General features: G+C 49.4%; 1 protein-coding gene across 2 annotated transcripts in view; it reads right to left on the reverse strand.

Annotated features, from left to right (window-relative positions):
* Window positions 1-1,823: 1,823 nt before the first annotated feature.
* The window catches only part of LAPTM5 (lysosomal protein transmembrane 5), a 33,628-nt gene continuing 19,053 nt past the window's right edge, over window positions 1,824-16,398 (reverse strand). For both annotated transcript variants that reach the window (XM_050932372.1, XM_050932373.1), the window contains exons 5-8: window positions 15,962-16,087; window positions 12,967-13,062; window positions 4,676-4,768; window positions 1,824-2,479 (exon numbers count right to left, since the gene is read on the reverse strand). In XM_050932372.1, the coding sequence (XP_050788329.1) occupies window positions 2,405-2,479; window positions 4,676-4,768; window positions 12,967-13,062; window positions 15,962-16,087 (390 nt within the window). In that variant the 3' untranslated portion in view covers window positions 1,824-2,404. The remainder of the gene's footprint in view (window positions 2,480-4,675; window positions 4,769-12,966; window positions 13,063-15,961; window positions 16,088-16,398) is intronic.

Below are 16,398 nucleotides of genomic sequence, written 5' to 3' on the forward strand. Positions count from 1 at the left end.
AAGTGACTCTTGCCCCCGGTCACACAGCTGCAAAGCCGGTTGGGAATCTTTTGACTCTACGTTCCCCATGGAAATGCACAGATGAGATGAGCACGGTTTGTAGTGTCACTTGTACAGCTGGGCAAATGGTTGATTTTTTAATGTGCTGGGGAAAAGGTGCAGGTCAAAGCAATCTAGACTGTCCAGTGAATTGAAGAAATCCATTTTGTGTTTGGTTTGGGGATTCCAGCCTGAGTCTCCCTAATCCCCAGACTAAAGACTGTATGGGGGACAGGAGGGGAAGAAAGCAGCACCACGACCTCTTCTTCCTCCTCCTCTGCCTGATTCGAGAATGGTCAAAACTATTTGTGTCAAACTTGCACATAGTGTTGGGTCGCCCAAAACTCCATTTTTCAGAGAAATAAACTATTCGTTTATTCACTCAGGTCTAGCTACTTTATTCCTTTATTACTTGCTTGTGGTCCTACTTGAAAACGTGATTAGCTATAAATGGAATCTTATTGCCTGAGGAATCTTCTCTCTATATTTTGCTGACTTGAGGGGGAAAATCAAATTTTAACTGATTTTTACTCCCCTTAGCTCTGCAGAGCTAACACTGCTCTGGGAGTACAAGCAAGAGTCTTTCCATTTTGTGCATCAGCAGCAGCACTGGGTAATGCATTCTGGTCAGTTTCTTCATCTGCAATTTTAATTGATTGCTAAAGTGTAACAAAAAGCACAATTTGGCTGGCCGGATCTTTATCCCTGGAAATGATGGGCAGGAAGAAAAGAATCCAGCTAGACTCTCAGATTGTATAGGTGTAGTAAGCCTGAGTGTCCTCCCTCTGATCAGGAGTGAGAGGGAGCATTTGATGCCCTTTGGAGGGCGGAGCCTAGATCGCCCCGCCCTCCTCACCGGAAGTACTGGAGCGGGGATGGAAGTATAAAAGGCCCAGCAGCTCTGTTGGGGGAGAGCCTACAATGGATGAGGATGGTTGGCCTGTGCTCCAAAGGCCCCGAGAGGAACCTGCGCCTGGCTGTTCCCGATTCCCCTGGCGTGGATGAAGACTGGCCCATAGTACCCACTGTGGTTTACCCTGAAGAGCCGGAAGAGGCCTGGAGGCTGCAGATACCAAACCCTGGGGAGGCAGGAAGTAGCCCAGGGACCAGCCAGCTGCAGAGTCCGGTGCGGCTCAGTCGGCGTGTTGCGGCCGGATCCCCGCGGACACAGGGGCAGCCAATCTTGCCCCTGCCAGGGCCTTGGGCTGGGATGCAGTGGAGTAGAGTGGGCCCACGTCCCCCTACCACCCTGCCCCGGGTGGCGGACCCCATACCTAGTGCAAGGAGGCTCTAGCCCAGAAGAGGAGCTCCTTCAGCATGCACCTGAAAGACTGTGTGTTTGCTGGCTGCCTGAGCTCCACTCCCACTAAAGCCAGCCCCTGAAAGACTATTTGCTCGGCCCAGCCAGCCCTGACAGACTGTAGGTGAGGGCTGACTACCTGAGGTGACCCGGTCCAGGTTAAAGCCCGGTATTAACTATTTGACTGTCTTACAGACTCTGGTCCTGACCCCATCAGACTAGCCTGAGCAGCCTCCCTCCAACTGGGAGTGGGAGGAAGCCTCACAGTAAGAGTTTGCAGGGCCGGCAATTAGTCTTTTTACTTGCAAATGATGCTGATCTGATCCGGAGTCAGTGAGTGAAAATAAACCTAAAACCCCACAATGGCATTTTCAACAGAGTCGCTTTTAAGAGGAAAGCTGCTCATTTGCTATATTCCTCCGCCTGCAAGGACAGCGCTCTACCGAAGCCACAGAGCCAGGGATTGACACCATTAGCTTTTTATTGAAACTCATTTTTTCAAATCACACACGAAAAGCAAAACCACAAAGACGAGGAGGTGCAAAACAGCAGGGCAATATTGTAAGGATCCCAGCACTTCCGACAGCCAGATCACACGCTCCTACTCACTAGCATAGACAGGTAGGCTGAGCGCCGCACTGCTGTTCACGTGGAATCATCTGCTTTTTGCTGGTCTTTCCCCCTTAGGACTTCATTAAAAGCTGCTGGGTAACCGAGCATATTTCAGAGTTGGGCTCGCTCAGCAAAAAGCTTTTTTGGGTTATATTTCCTACTCTGCGGGTCCTATTCTTCTCTCAGTGAGAGAGGTGTAAATCGGCAGTAGCTCCTTGGAAGCAAACAGAGTTGTGCTGGGATGAAACCAGCATGAGAGAAGAATCAGACCTGACACTTCTATTTTCACAGCAGAAACTGAAATCATTATGAACTCCAAGTCCAATGAACCAGAGCACGCTCTCCCCGGAACAGAGGCATTATTTAGGGAGGCTGAGCATCGGCCAGTTGAGGCACCAAAGCTAAGAGGCATTCACAGCAGCAGAGACGTTGTCCCATCTCAGTGGCTGGGGCTTAAACTCCTGAGTAGGGTGGTGGTGACTCCTTTGGGGGCAGTTCTACGGCTTCCTCATATGACGGCAGCATGACCTGGAAGGAAGAAATCATTAGAGCCCCGGCCTTGCTCTGGAAACAGGAAAATGTGTCAATTGGATTTTCCCTCATATGTGTTTCTTTCCCCAGGGCAAAGGAGTGGGAAGGGAGCGACATGGCTTATGAAGGAGGGAGGACTGGCAAATGAAAGCCTGTGGTAAAGCTTGAACACAGAACCTCTGAATCAAAAGACAGAAAATGCTACAGCCTAAGCCAGATGACCCAGCTTGCTAGTGCAACAACAGTAGCAAATTCATAAGCCTCTATATAGTCCAGCCACAAGAGTCAGACCCACAGTGTTTTGGCTCCACACTCTCCCGGCTGGACAGTTATTAGAATTGGTTGAAATTTCCGATTTGAGATACAAAAACAACAAAAAATGTTTCAATTCAATTTTTCACATCTGTTTTTTTGAGGGGTGTTTTTATTTGGGAGGGGGGGAGTTACTGCTTTTCAACCATCTTGATTATCAATCTATTTTTATGGGGTGTCCTTATGTTTTTTGGAATGGCCTTTCAGCAGCTACACGCACAATCGCAGAGCAGTTTCTGCTAAAATGGTCAGCAGTGAAATAGCTGAAAATATTCCAGCTGGGCTTCAGCATTAACACCCCATTGAAATGAATGAGGATGTATCGCAGCTCGCTTAGATGCCAGTCCAGCAAAGAACTAACCTTTGAATTTAAGCATAGTCCTATTGACTTCAGCGACCTGCTTAGATTCTCAAAGTTCAGCACTTGCTTAAGTGTTTTTCTAGGGCAAAGCCTTAGAACACCTGATTCAGGCTACCCGTATATTCAGCAAGACAGCTCTGCATTGGTTCACATTCAAGCATCCAAGGCCTGGCTTACACTGGGGGGGTGTCAATCTAAGTTACGCAACTTCAGCTACATAAATAATGTAGCTGAAGTCGACGTACTTAGACATCCTCAGCACAGTATCTTCACTGTGGTGAGTCGACTGCTGTCACTCCCTCGTCGACTCCGCCTGTGCCTCTCACGGTGGTGGAGTACAGGAGTTGATGGGAGAGTGCTCAGGGGTTGATTTATCACTTCTAGACTTGGTGCAATAAATCGACCCCTGCTGGATCGATCGCTGCTTGCCAGTTCAGCAGGTAATGTAGACAGACCCTAAGTATCATGCAAGAAATCTGATGTGGTTCAACAAGAACAAGTGCAGAGTCTGGCACTTAGGAAAGGAGAATCCCAGGCACTGCTACAGACTAGGGACCGAGTGGCTAGGCAGCAGTTCTGCAGAAAAGGACCCAGGGATTACAGTGGACGAGAAGCTAGATATGAGTCAGCAGTGTGCTCTTCTTGCCAAGAAGGCCAATGACATTTTGGGCTGCATTAGGAAAAGCATTGCCAACAGATCGAGAGCAGTGATTATTTCCCTCTATTCGGCACTGGTGAGGCCACACCTGGAGTATTGTGTCCAGCTTTGGTCCCCCAACTAAAGAAGGGATGTGGACAAATTGGAGAGAGTCCAGTGGACGGCAGGAAAATGATCAGGGGAGGGGGCTGGGGATCATGATTTACGAGGAGAGGCTGAGGGAACTGGGGTTATTTAGTCTGCAGAAAAGAAGAATGAGGGAGGATTTGATAGCTGCTTTCAACTACCTGAAAGGAGGTTCCAAAGAGGATGGAGCTAGACTGTTCTCAGTGGTGGCAAATGACAGAACAAGGAGTAATGGTCTCAAGTTGCAGTGGGGGAGGTCTAGGTTGGATATTAGGAAACACTATTTCACTGGGAGGGTGGTGAAGCACTGGAAGGGTTACGTAGGGAGGTGGTGGAATCTCCATCCTTAGAAGTTTCTAAGGCCCGGCTTGACAAAGCCCTGGCTGGGATGATTTAGTTGGGAATTGGTCCTGCTTTGAGCAGGGGGTTGGACTAGATGACCTCCTGAGGTCTCTTCCAACCCTGATATTCTATGATTCTATCTCCTGCAATAGAGAAGCCTTGATTCAGCACTACACTACTCCAGTTTTTCACGTATCCCAGTGTAACTCCACTAGTTTAAATCGTTTTACACCACATTAAAATTGGAGTAATGTGGGGGTGCATCAGACCTCTAATAGAGGTTAATGGAAGCTTCAATTCTGCATGAAGTAATCTGGGCCGGTGTGCCCCATTACCATCCACACCCTGCCCTTTTTGTGAGGGACACCAGGAGCTGGCGTTCAGGACTTCTCACCTTCTCAGCAAATTCTGGCAGGACTTTCACCTCCTCACTCTTGCTGGCTTTAATGTACTTGTAGCATCTCAAGACGCATTTGAACATGTAGGCCTGAAAATCAAAAGGGAAAAGGAGTCTGTCATTGTGTTACTGTTTTTGAGTCACTGCTACACTGTCCTAGATCTGCCATTGTACTGCTGCCATTCCTGTGAATTGGAGGCCCTTAAGTACTGTCCACCACACTCCCTGGGGCCCTGATGCAACTGTCTCACCATGGGTCCTTCACCTGGGACATAGAAGATCTGCCCTGTTGAATGCCCACCTCTGAGTGGCCCAAAGAGTGCCAGAAGTGCCCTAAAAGTGTTGGGGGGGCACTGGTGCCTGAACCATGGTCACGCCCCCTGCACTGCCCTTTCCCCTGAGGCCCCACCCCCACACCGCCCCTTCTCCCTGATCCCCGAGCCCCCACCATCACACCGTCCATACCCCTAAGGTCTCGCCCTCGCACCGCTCCTTGTCCCGGAGCCGTGCCCTTGCACTGCTCTATCCCTTCGGGCCCCGCCTCCACCCTACCTCTTCCTCCAAGGAGCCCATCCTCCATTCACTCCTCTCTGCCCCGTCCTCTGTCACTGGCCCTTACAGCCGGTGAAAAGTGATGGGACCATGGCCCCCTGGAACCACCTATTCTGGTGCCCCTGCCACAGAGGTCTTGATTTTGCAAGGTGATGTGGTTAAAGTTTAGCAAGTGCTTTCAGGCTTTGATGGATCAAGGACAAGATTGGCCAGCAGAACTGAGCCCAAAATTGGGTGGAAGGTGAATGTATTTTGCTTTGATTTTTTTTTTTTTCTGAGTGAGGCAATCGCCCAGAAAAAGCACCGTGGGCCATAACCTTTGCCTCTCAGCCCTCCAGGAGAAACACGAAGGATACTTTCCAACAGGAATGGACCTGAAAGTTTTGCCTATTCAATTTGTTATACTTTCATTAGTTCCACTTTTCTGGTAAAATAGCCTCTGGCCTTGGAGAGTTTTACAAGATGAAATAAATAGTTTTTCTAGGAAAATGGATCAATTGACAGACTGCGGCCCAAGACAACCTAACATATTACATAAACATTTGCTTTACTATGGGCAGCGAGGCGAAGTCATGCATCTCTTATTTTTATTGGCGTGTGCTTTAAAATGCACTTTGGAATGTGCTTTGAAATAAACCCCAAACAGAGTGTCAGCAAAAGACTAAGGATGGGATTTTCAAATGAGCCTAAGGGAGTTAGATGCCCAAATCATAAAAGACTGAGATAAATGCTCTTTTCTGGGACAACGCAGAACACAAAGCTGAGGCCAGGAGCGGCGACAGAATTTTTGGCGCCCTAGGCGGGGGTCCTTCAGTGCTCCCGGTCGTTGGCGGCAATTCTGCGGCGGGGGGTCCTTCCGTGGCTCCCAGTCCTTGGGGCACTTTGGCGGCGGGTCCCAGAGCAAGTGAAGGACCCGCCGCAGAATTGCCGCCGAAGACCCGGAGCGCAGAAGGATCCCCCACCGCCGAATTGCCACCAACGGTGGCAAAATGCCACCCCCCCAAATCCTAGCACCTTAGGCAACTGCCTAGGTCGCCTAAATGGAAGCACCGGCCCTGGCTGAGGCCAAAGCACATGGGAGCTGCGACCAAACATTCTCAGTCAAGGGGATCCAACTGCGGTACAAACTTCCAAAGGAGATCAGGTGAATCCAGAGCCTCAACTTATTTTGGAAACGCTGCAAAACCCTGTTCTTGGAAAGGCCTTTGTGCTATAACAATGACACTTCACAACCCTGTCCCTCCTCCTGCTCATAAACCCCAACACTGATACCCTTTCAACCCAATACGCCCGCCCAACCAACCAACCAAAACAATTACCCTGAAACAAATCAATCAACCACACACACACACACACAGATCCCACCCCAAGCAGAATTTTCACCCCAAAAAGAGAAATGTGCCAGACAGAAGCATAGAATCTCAGGGTTGGAAGGGACCTCAGGAGGTCATCTAGTCCAACCCCCTGCTCAAAGCAGGACCACAAATTCCATTAAGAACTTTGCTATTGATTTTACATAGAATGTGCCATGGTAGTGGGTGGAAATACAATACTCTGAAATAGAGAGGATGAGAGAGAGACTCCATTGAAATTCGGAGGGACTTGGGTGTCTAAATCTCTTAGATTCCGTTGCAAATCTCAGCCTATTGGACAGAGCCTGCCATCCATGATATTAGCCCCAGCTGGGATATCTGCACTGAAGGTGATGATGGAATTTGCCTGAATTTCAGCCAGTTTCAGTGACAGCAGAATCTTCCCCTAAAAAAGCTGACTGTGTCTGAAAAATATCAAGTATGCCCAGGTTAGGCTCTGAATTTGGGATCATCTGTTCTTAGGATCACTCAGGGGAATATCGGTTTGCAAATAAAGAAGGAAGCAAAATTCGAGGCCTGCCACTATGTCCTTGGAAATGGAGTCCGAAAAGGGGATCAACCAATATGGAGCCCAAATGCCAAGTGTGATCCTTTAAATTCAGGCCTGCAGCCACCTACCTCTTGTAATTGCAGGGTGGGAAAAGGCAAGTTTATTGCTTGTTAGAAACTCAGTTAAAATCATTTTTCAGCCTAACAGCAGGATGACTGAATATAAGCCATTCAGGCCAGGCCAAAGGGAGTTAGGCTCAAATTCAGTGGTACTTGGGCACCTAATTCTCTTAGGTGACTTATGAAATCCCAGTCTAAAAGCTCCTTTGCATTGTGGGTGAAGGTCCAACTGCAGGGTGCTGGTGGCTGTTGGGCAGTTTGGCTGAGGGTTGGGAAGCTTGTCCTAGGAGCTGTGGGACTCACGAGGTTGTGAGCGCTGGATGGGAGGAGGATGAACTGGATGGTGTGATGGGGTGTGCCCCCCCCAGCCCTGACAGGGTTAACGAGGGCCTGAGAGGCCAATTAGGTTACCTGGTATCACCTGTGAAAGGGAGGGCCAGTGTTAACTGAGAGTGAAGGCCAGCAGGGGAAGGGCTGGGGTACAAGATAAAGCCAGGACACTGAAAGGCGCAAGAGGCCTGCAAAGACAGGAGCCTGTAGCTACTCCCCGGGAGGAGGGAGGTCACCCAGAGCAAGCCTAGGCAGGAGAGGAAGCTCCAGGATCCTGCTCTGGAGTAAAGGGTCTGACACTAGGCTAGGAGGGAGTGACGGCACCATGGGAGTAGGGTAGGCTGCCATGGCAAACCCAGAAGCAGGCAAGAAAACATAGAGAAGGCTGAAAAGTAGGAAGGAGCCCAGGAAAAGATGGGGACTGAGGACCTGGATTGCTGGTCATAGGGTCTCTGAGCTGGAGCCTCTGGCTTAGTGGCAAAAGGGTTTGAGCTGTGGCTGAACACCAGCTGGAGCTGGTCCTGCTGGTCACCCCAAAGAAGCAGGGAAGGAGCCCATCAGATAGGTCAGAATTGCTTGAGAATCCTTCCAGAAGTGCTCTCGGAGAGTGCAGATCCCACTGATTTCAGCAGGAGCTGTGTGCGGGTGTCTCAGCGCAAGATTCCACTCTCGCTGTATGTATGGCCCAGTATTAGAGGCCTTACTCTTCCTTCAGGCAACTGAGTTCATCTGCAGTAGGACAAACAGTAACACCCTGTTGGGGTGCTGACGGTGCCTAGCACTGATAAGAGCAGGCCCTGAACCTGTGAAATCTCTACAGTCTAGGCCTCTAGAGCTTCAGAATCAAAGCAAATGTCCTCTCTCACCCAGACACACCAGAGGTTTTTCAGGTGGATTCCACAGGAGATGTGACACAAGCTCTCTGGTATCTCTCCCCTGGCTGTATCAAACACTGCTCATGACCTTACCGGGACGTTTAGAAGGCCCGAACACAGTCACTTCAGCACTTCATTCAGCTCTGACTCTTGCTAAAGTTGCAGGGAGTTACCTGCATTTAATCTTAAAACCCAGGCTGCATTCTAGGCATAGCTGTCTGCATCGTGTTTATAGACCCCTGCTCTGATTCGCAGACCCCCTGGGTGCCCAGAGCATGGATGCCAAAGAGAAATGGCTCTGCGACTCATTTCCTTCACTGCCACTTGTAGCTCTGCTAGGCAGTGAAATTAGCACCAAGCTGACAGTCCCGGTTGGTTACTCAGTCTCTTCGACCCATCCAGCTGCACGGCACTAGCCGCAGGGAGAAATAATACAGAGCAAGCACCGGGGTGGTTTGGGGCTGCCAAGGTGCCATTAGATGTAATGGGACATGGCCCTAGGCCACCATGCTCAGATCGCATTGGACTGAATTGAGGGGAAGACGTGCCAGGCACATGGCAATTGGAGTGAATGCCTGTCATGTCATTCTCATTGCTAGCAATCTGGCAATAGGCTCGTGGGGTGCTGAAGTGCCCAGGCCTGGTCTCATGCTAATAAAGAACTAATCGTCATAAGAAAATGACACTGACAATTGATTGCTAAAGTACGTTAAAAATCCTCACTTGCCTCCCATTCCCCACCATGCCTGCAGATTAGTTTCTGATAGCTCCTCTGCACTTTTTCCTGTGAGTGGTGGAGGGGAAGTTAGTTACCTTTACGATACAGCATATTTAAGTCTTCATCAGACCCGGGTACCTATTAGTGTACGTGGCTGGGGAGGAAACATACAGCTCTGGAAGGGTATGCTCTGCAATTCTGGCCCTCTGTTTTCCTCCTCTCCCGTACATCTGTAATCTCCAGAAAAGCTTGTATAGCATCACTTGAACAATAGGTAATAATTGCAATAATACTGATAACACTTTATATCTCTAAAGCTTTCTTCATCTGAGGATCTCAAAGCGCTTGATAACAATCGCCTCTCCCTGCCCCAAGGGATAGATGAGTATAACACCTAGCACTTTTCATCTGTAGATTGCAAAGCACTGCCCATCTTTAATATATTTAGCCTCCCATGCTCCATTTCACAGATGGGTAACTGAGGCACAGAGAGGCTATCTGACTGGCTCAACGTCACACAGGAAATCTACGACAGAGCAGGGAATTGCACCCACGTTGTTTACATTGTAGGCTAGTGCCCTCACCACTGGGCCGTCTAGCTCACTTTGCACATGGGAAACCCAAGGCACAGAGTGGTTAAGCAACTTGCTACAGGTCACCCAGGAAGTTAGTGACATACAGGGGACTAAAACCTATGTGTCATGACTAGGGCCCTACTAATTTCATGCCTGTGAAAAACGTGTCACAGACCATGAAATAAGCCCTTCCCCATCAAATCTGATCTCCTCCTTGCTGCTGGCGGCGCCCCATCCAGGGGGCTCCTAGCTGCAAGTCCCTGCCAGACTCAGGAGGGATAGGACTTGTCCTTCCCTTATATGGCAGTTGTGGGGGGAAAAGCGGGAGACCAGACCCACTTCTGGGTACCTTTGGGGTTGGGACCCCCGTCTTTACAACACTGTGAAATTTTAGATGTAAACAGTAGAAAATGTGCAATTGACCAATTTTAAAACCCTCTGGCCATGAAATTGATCAAATGGACTGTGAATTTGGCAGGGCCCCAGTCATGACCCCCTCTTCTCTCACCAATAGCTTGCCCTCCTGCACGCTGTGCTCTCTGTTTTGGAGTGGAGTGTAGAGGACAGCTATGGGGCAGTAATGTCAAGTTAGAAGGCGAACAGATGGCACCAGATATACAGGAACGATGATGTTGGAATGGAGAGACAATAAATGTTTGCAATGGGCCATTAGGCAAGGCAATTGAAGTAAAAAGATACCGGGTTGGCCCAGTGGGCCTTGAGATGCTCTCCTGGGAGGGGGCCGGGGGGAGGGACAGTGAACTGAAACTGATGAGCCTAAATGGACCAAATGGCCTTATAGATCTGTTTCCATTTGGAACCATGGTCCTCATCAAAACTCTATCGCTTGGAACTTGTCCCTTATTCGAATAGCCACAGCTGCCTCTGCATCCAGCCCTCAGTGTCATTATGCACCAGAGGAAAGTGAAGGGAATATCACAGCATCTGGCTCGTGGAGCTCTAGGTGATGTGTCTTTGTCAATTTCAGGGAGCAGAGTTGCATTCTGCTGTCAGTCAGGAGTAGCCGAGATTCACCTGTCATTGCTATGGCGACCAAGAGCCCCGTCAAAGGTGAATTTAATCTGAGAAGCAGGAGTTACTTCCTAACAGCGAGATCAGTCAGGCGGTGAGAGAACTTCACAGGGATGAGATAAAAGCCCCATCTCTTAGGTCCTTGTCGTCCCCCCTCTGTGCCCATCTGTCTTTTGTCTACGATTGTAAACTTTTGGGGCCAGGAACTATCTTTTGGTTCTTTATACAGCACCTAGCACAATGTACCCCTACATGCCACATGGTGGTGATGATGCCAGTCTTTCTCAACCTCTTACATGCAGTGACCCCATATTACAACAGACAAAAGTTTCAGGATTCCCCCTCATATGGCCATAAACAAAAGGCATTCCGGCACACATCGCTGAAACGTATTTGTGACCCTACCCCCCTTGTAGGCCCACGTCTCCTCTCACTAGCACCAGGGTAACTCTACAGACTCCACTGAAGTTAATCTTGATTTGCACCAGCTGAGGTTCAACCCCAGGGCGTTTCGACTCCTCTTGTGCACAATGCCTCGTGGAGCAAGTCACCATATTGAAGTCAGTTGCTACTATCACATCCCCCAGCAAAGAAATCAGCTACTCACTGGGCACCAGCCTGTTGTATCAAGCAGGCAAGGTATTAATAAGCTTCAACAGGACTTTATTTACAGTGGAAACCTCTTTACCAAGCTGCTGCTGCACCCTCTGTAACTCTCACTCAGCCTCCTTAACTCCTCCTCCCGCCTTCCTGTTTCCTCTCCTTTCAGACTCCCAACAATCAGTGCTCCCAGTTCTAATAATTACAAGCAACATCTGACGAAGTGGGTATTCACCCATGAAAGCTCATGCTCCAAAACGTCTGTTAGTCTATAAGGTGCCACAGGATTCTTTGCTGCTTAAGCAACATCTAAACACCACACAGCCCTAGCCTTGCACAACGTAAGAGTTATTCATGCCAATATGGGCCAGATCCTCACCTGGTGCAGACTGGCATAGCTCCATTGACGTCTGGATTTTACTGGTGTAACACACACACACACACTGGCATTATACTGCCCCGGCACATTTTCCATCTCAGAGGAGTTGAGTTACATTCACACACCCTTCTATCTATTGTCTCCAGCATATGAGGAGGAAAGCTTTGTGGTGAAAATCCATGATATGTTACATACCTATCTAGCTAAACATGTAGTAAATTCAAGCTGGGTTCTATTTGCCAGGGGTACTAAGCCCTCTCCTGGAATGCACCTAGTACTATGCCAGTCCTACCAGTCCGATTCTACGCTGCCCCCAGGCTCCACTCCCTGCTCTGCTAATATTGAAAGATATGATGAAGTCATGTCAGGAGTGCAATCAGATAAGACATTGTCCTTCATATTGGCTAGTCTGGCTGCCTGGGAAGAATCTTAATTTAAAAATAAATCTCCACTTGACAAATAGCATTTTCATTCAGGCAGCATCTGCTGAACTAGCTGGAGATGTCTGGGGTTTTCTGAAGTGGTCTGAAACTAGTCAATGAAAAACCTGTTATCTGAGCCATTAAGAGATGAATAGAAAACTCCATCACAAAAGGATTTTCTAAAAGATAAGGGGGAGTTAGGAGCTGGTGGGCTTTTAATTACATTTTAGGGGTAGCACCAGCCCCGCAGCGCAGCCGGTGTGAACTTAGGGTGACTAGACAGCAAATGTGAAAAATAGGGACGGGGTGGGAGGTAATAGGAGCCTATATAAGAAAAAGACCCCAAAATCAGGACTGTCTCTATAAAATCGGGACATCTGGTCACCCTACTGTGAACTGGAGTAAATTCCACTGGCGTCAGTGCAACTACACCGATTTTAACCAGCCAAGAATCTGACCCACTGTGTCCTGACCTGATTTATTTTGGCACACACCAACCGAACAGCCCCTTATCTTTTGTTCCCAACTCATGATGTTGATGCACCAGTGTCATCTATAAAGAGTGGGGAGAGAGGGAGCCTTGGAGAGATTTTGTTCCATGTTTGCAGTTTGCAGAGGTAGGGAACAGAATCATTTGAATCTCAGACCTCTCTCCTACACTTGTCTCCAGTATCTAAGCTCTGCTTTACATGCACAGCTCCTGTTGAGCTTAGTAAGTGCCTTTAACAGCAGGACCGGAGAGGAGGAGCAAATTCCTCATGTCTCAAGGGGCAGCAAACTTTTGCTCAATCTTCCTGGGACACTAGGCGATATGGCAGGTTACCTTTAGCAGGAGGACAGCGATGAATGTGATGGTGAAGGTGATCATCACTTTGGCATACTCCTCGGAAGACAATTTCTCCTGGCTGGGCAGGAAGCTCTGAAAGGAAAGGGAAGTGCCCATGATAGTCATATGTCTTTATTCCAACAACAAGGGCCAGATGAAATCAGTTGACAGTTTTGGTTTGATTCCTTGGAGACACATTCCTTGCTTTCCCTGTTACCAGGGAAAGCTTTCATGGCTTAAAGGACCAAGCATTCTGGTTCCGCTGAAGTGGGAGAGTAGTAATCCATAGGGAACAGTTTTTCATTTCCTGTTGATAACCAGGTGTCTGCCGATGCTTTGAGGCTTGTATCGGGGCTTTCATTAACCCTGGCTAGATCTAGCCCCCACCTTTAATTGCACCCACTCTGATAGGGGTATGTGTAATGGCAGGTCTATGGGCAAAATGCCTTGCTCTGATCAGCAAAGGCAGATCTCGAGCTGGTCAGAATGTCCCTCCCACCCCAAACAGAAAATATCAACAAAAATGAAAGAAAGAAACAAACAAAATCTACATTTTAAATGGAAAAATTCAAGTTTTTTTTGTGGGAGAGGGGATCAACCCTCAACATATTTAGGCAAAAAAATAAAATATTTTGGCCAAAAACAAATAGTTTGATTCTGAAATCCTGCTGCAGTGCCTCCTGGGAGCTATAGTTCAGGTGCCTCATGCTCCCATTCTCTTCAATAGGCCAGGCTCCCTGGTCAGACTACATCTCCCATGATGCACCATGCTGTCCTCTTTGTGCATCAGAAGTATTTCTGTTTTTGGCTGAAGTATTTCTCTTTTTGACAAAATGTCAGTTTTCAGATGTTCTATTTTTGAACAAAAACATTTCTGCAGAAAGCAGACACTTTTCATGAAAGTTCTAGTTTCACCAAGACCTCAATTTTCCACAGAAAAACAGTTCTGATGGAACTGGCCCAAATATTTACACTTAATATTAACTCATTGATTTGTTACCTAAAAGCCTGATCCCAACCCATTGAAGTTAATGGCACTTAAGCTTGTGGCTAAAGTTAAGCATGTTGAATTGGTTTGCTGAGCAGGCCTGGACTTGGTACATGCTTAGGTTAGGGCTGTCAGGTGTCTGGTTTTTGACTGAAACATCCAGTTGAAAAGGGACCCTGGTGGCTCTGGTCAGTATCGCTGACCAGACCATTAAAAGTTTGGTTGGCAGTGCAGCGGGGCTAAGGCAGGCTTCCTGCCTACCATGACTCCCTGCGGCTCCCGGAAGCAGTGGTCTGTCCCCGCTCTGGCTCCTACATGTAGGTTTAGCCAGGGGTCTAAGCACGCTGTCGCCACCTCAAGCACTGGCTCCGCAGCTCCCATTGGCTGGGAACCTCAGCCAATGGGAGCTGTGGGGGGAGCACCTGCAAATAGGGAAGCACGCAGAGCCACCTGGCCGCACCCCAAAGCCCTCATCTCCAGCCCCATCTCAGAGCCCACACCCCCATCTGGATCCCTCATCCCCCCTGAGCCTCAGGCTCCTGCCGCAGCCCTGATCCCCCTCCTGCCCTCTGAACCCCTTGGTTCCACCTGGATCCCCATCCTGTATCCCAAATCCCTTATCCCTGGTCCCACTCCAGATCGTGCACCCGCAGCTGGAGCCCAAACACCCCAAATACCTGAATTCCCTGCTCCAGTCCAGAGTCCCTTCATGCACCCTAAAACCCTCATTTCTGGACCCACCCTGGAATTCACACCCCCAGCCCAGAGTGCTTACCACTTCCCACTCCAACCCCCTGCCTCATCCCGGATCCCACTCCCATACTCCAAACTCCTTTGCCCCACCCCCAGCCCCCTCCCACACCCCAACCCCCTTTCCCAGCCCAGAACCCCCTCCCACACCCTGAACTCCTCATTTCTGGTCCCACCCTGGAGCCTGTCCCCTCAATCAGAGCCTTCACCCCCTCCCGCACCCCAACCCTCTGAGCCAGCCTAGTGACAATGAGCAAGTGAGTCAGGGTGGGGAAAGCAAGAGACAGGGGAGGGGGGAGTGGAGTGAGCAGGGACCATGGCCTCAGAGAATGGGCGGGGCAGGGGTGGAGCCTCAGAGAAGGGGCGGGGCAAGGGTGTTAGCTTTTGTGCAAGTAGAAAGTTGACAACCGTAGCTTTGGTGCTTTGCTGCATGAGAGCTATAGTCAAGCTATGTCCTCAGGGAGGCTGATTCCCAGCTTCCCAGTTTTGCCAATCTAATTTGCACCCACAACGTTTGCCGCAGCAAAATGAGTTGTGCTTTTAAGAAATGATGACTGCACAAGCAAACTGCCAGGGAAGGGCACAGTTATGTTGATTAGAAAGTCCTACAGACAGAGGTGAAAGTAAGCCGGTACGGCCCGGTATGGTATACCGGAAACAGACGGTACACAGCCAACCGTACCGGCAGGGGACAGCTTCCCCAGGGCCCGGCAATTTAAAAGGGCCCAGGGCTCGGGGCCACCACTAGCCCGGGCCCTTTAAATTGCTGACAGAGCCCCAGGGTAGTGGCAGCAGCCGGGAGCCCCAGGACTCTGGCAGCTATTTAATGGGCCCTGGGCTGCGGTCCTTTAAATCGCTGCTGGAGCCCCAGGGTAGCGCTGGCGGCAGTGGCTGGGAGCCCCAGGCCCTTTAAATCGCCACCGGGCTGCACAGAATGACTGACTGGAGGAGTCTGCTCCCAGCCCCGCCCCTCCCACCAGAGGCCCTGCCCTTCTGGTTGAGCCCCCCAGCTCAGGACCCTGGCTGTCCTGTGTACCGGTAAGTCCCTTAAGTTACTTTCACCCCTGCCTAGAGATGACCTTTGGCACTGAGTGGAGCAGAGCTGAGGGTGCTGCTCTAACAGCAAGTATTAAAGAAACGTTTTTCATAACAGGAAAAAAACAGGATGACGATTTTGCTGGTTTCCCTGACAGGCTAACGCACAACAGGACACTCCTTGTCCAGGCTCATGGTTGTCGTTCATTTATGACCTACCTCTTGGTTCGCCGAGTGGAAGTTGATGTAGGCTGGGGCCTCCATATAGGAACTACAAAGAGTTAAGATGCTCAGACAGAAATCCAGTAACTGCACGGCCAGGAAGGGAACCTTCGTGTGTGCTTTCTACAGAGACAAAAATGTCAGCGTGATCAAGGCTTTATTTTCTGGTTAAATGAAAGAACCAGATTTGTGGGTATTTCCTTAGCTACAAAGGGCCTGATTTTCCTTTGTCCTGCACTTGGGTCTTACTCTCTTTTATGCCATAGCCCCTTTAGGCCACTCTGACAGTGTAAATAGACCTTCAAATGGACTCCCATGCTAGATTTCATCTAGATATCTTGGGTAACAGCAGTGAAGCCACGGCAGCATGTGTGCAGGGCCATCCCTAGAGATTGTGGTGCCCTACTCAGCCCCCCCTGAGGGGGAGGTGCCCC

This window comes from Gopherus flavomarginatus, chromosome 22 (assembly GCF_025201925.1).
Source record: "Gopherus flavomarginatus isolate rGopFla2 chromosome 22, rGopFla2.mat.asm, whole genome shotgun sequence".
NCBI classification, from domain to species: domain Eukaryota; kingdom Metazoa; phylum Chordata; order Testudines; family Testudinidae; genus Gopherus; species Gopherus flavomarginatus.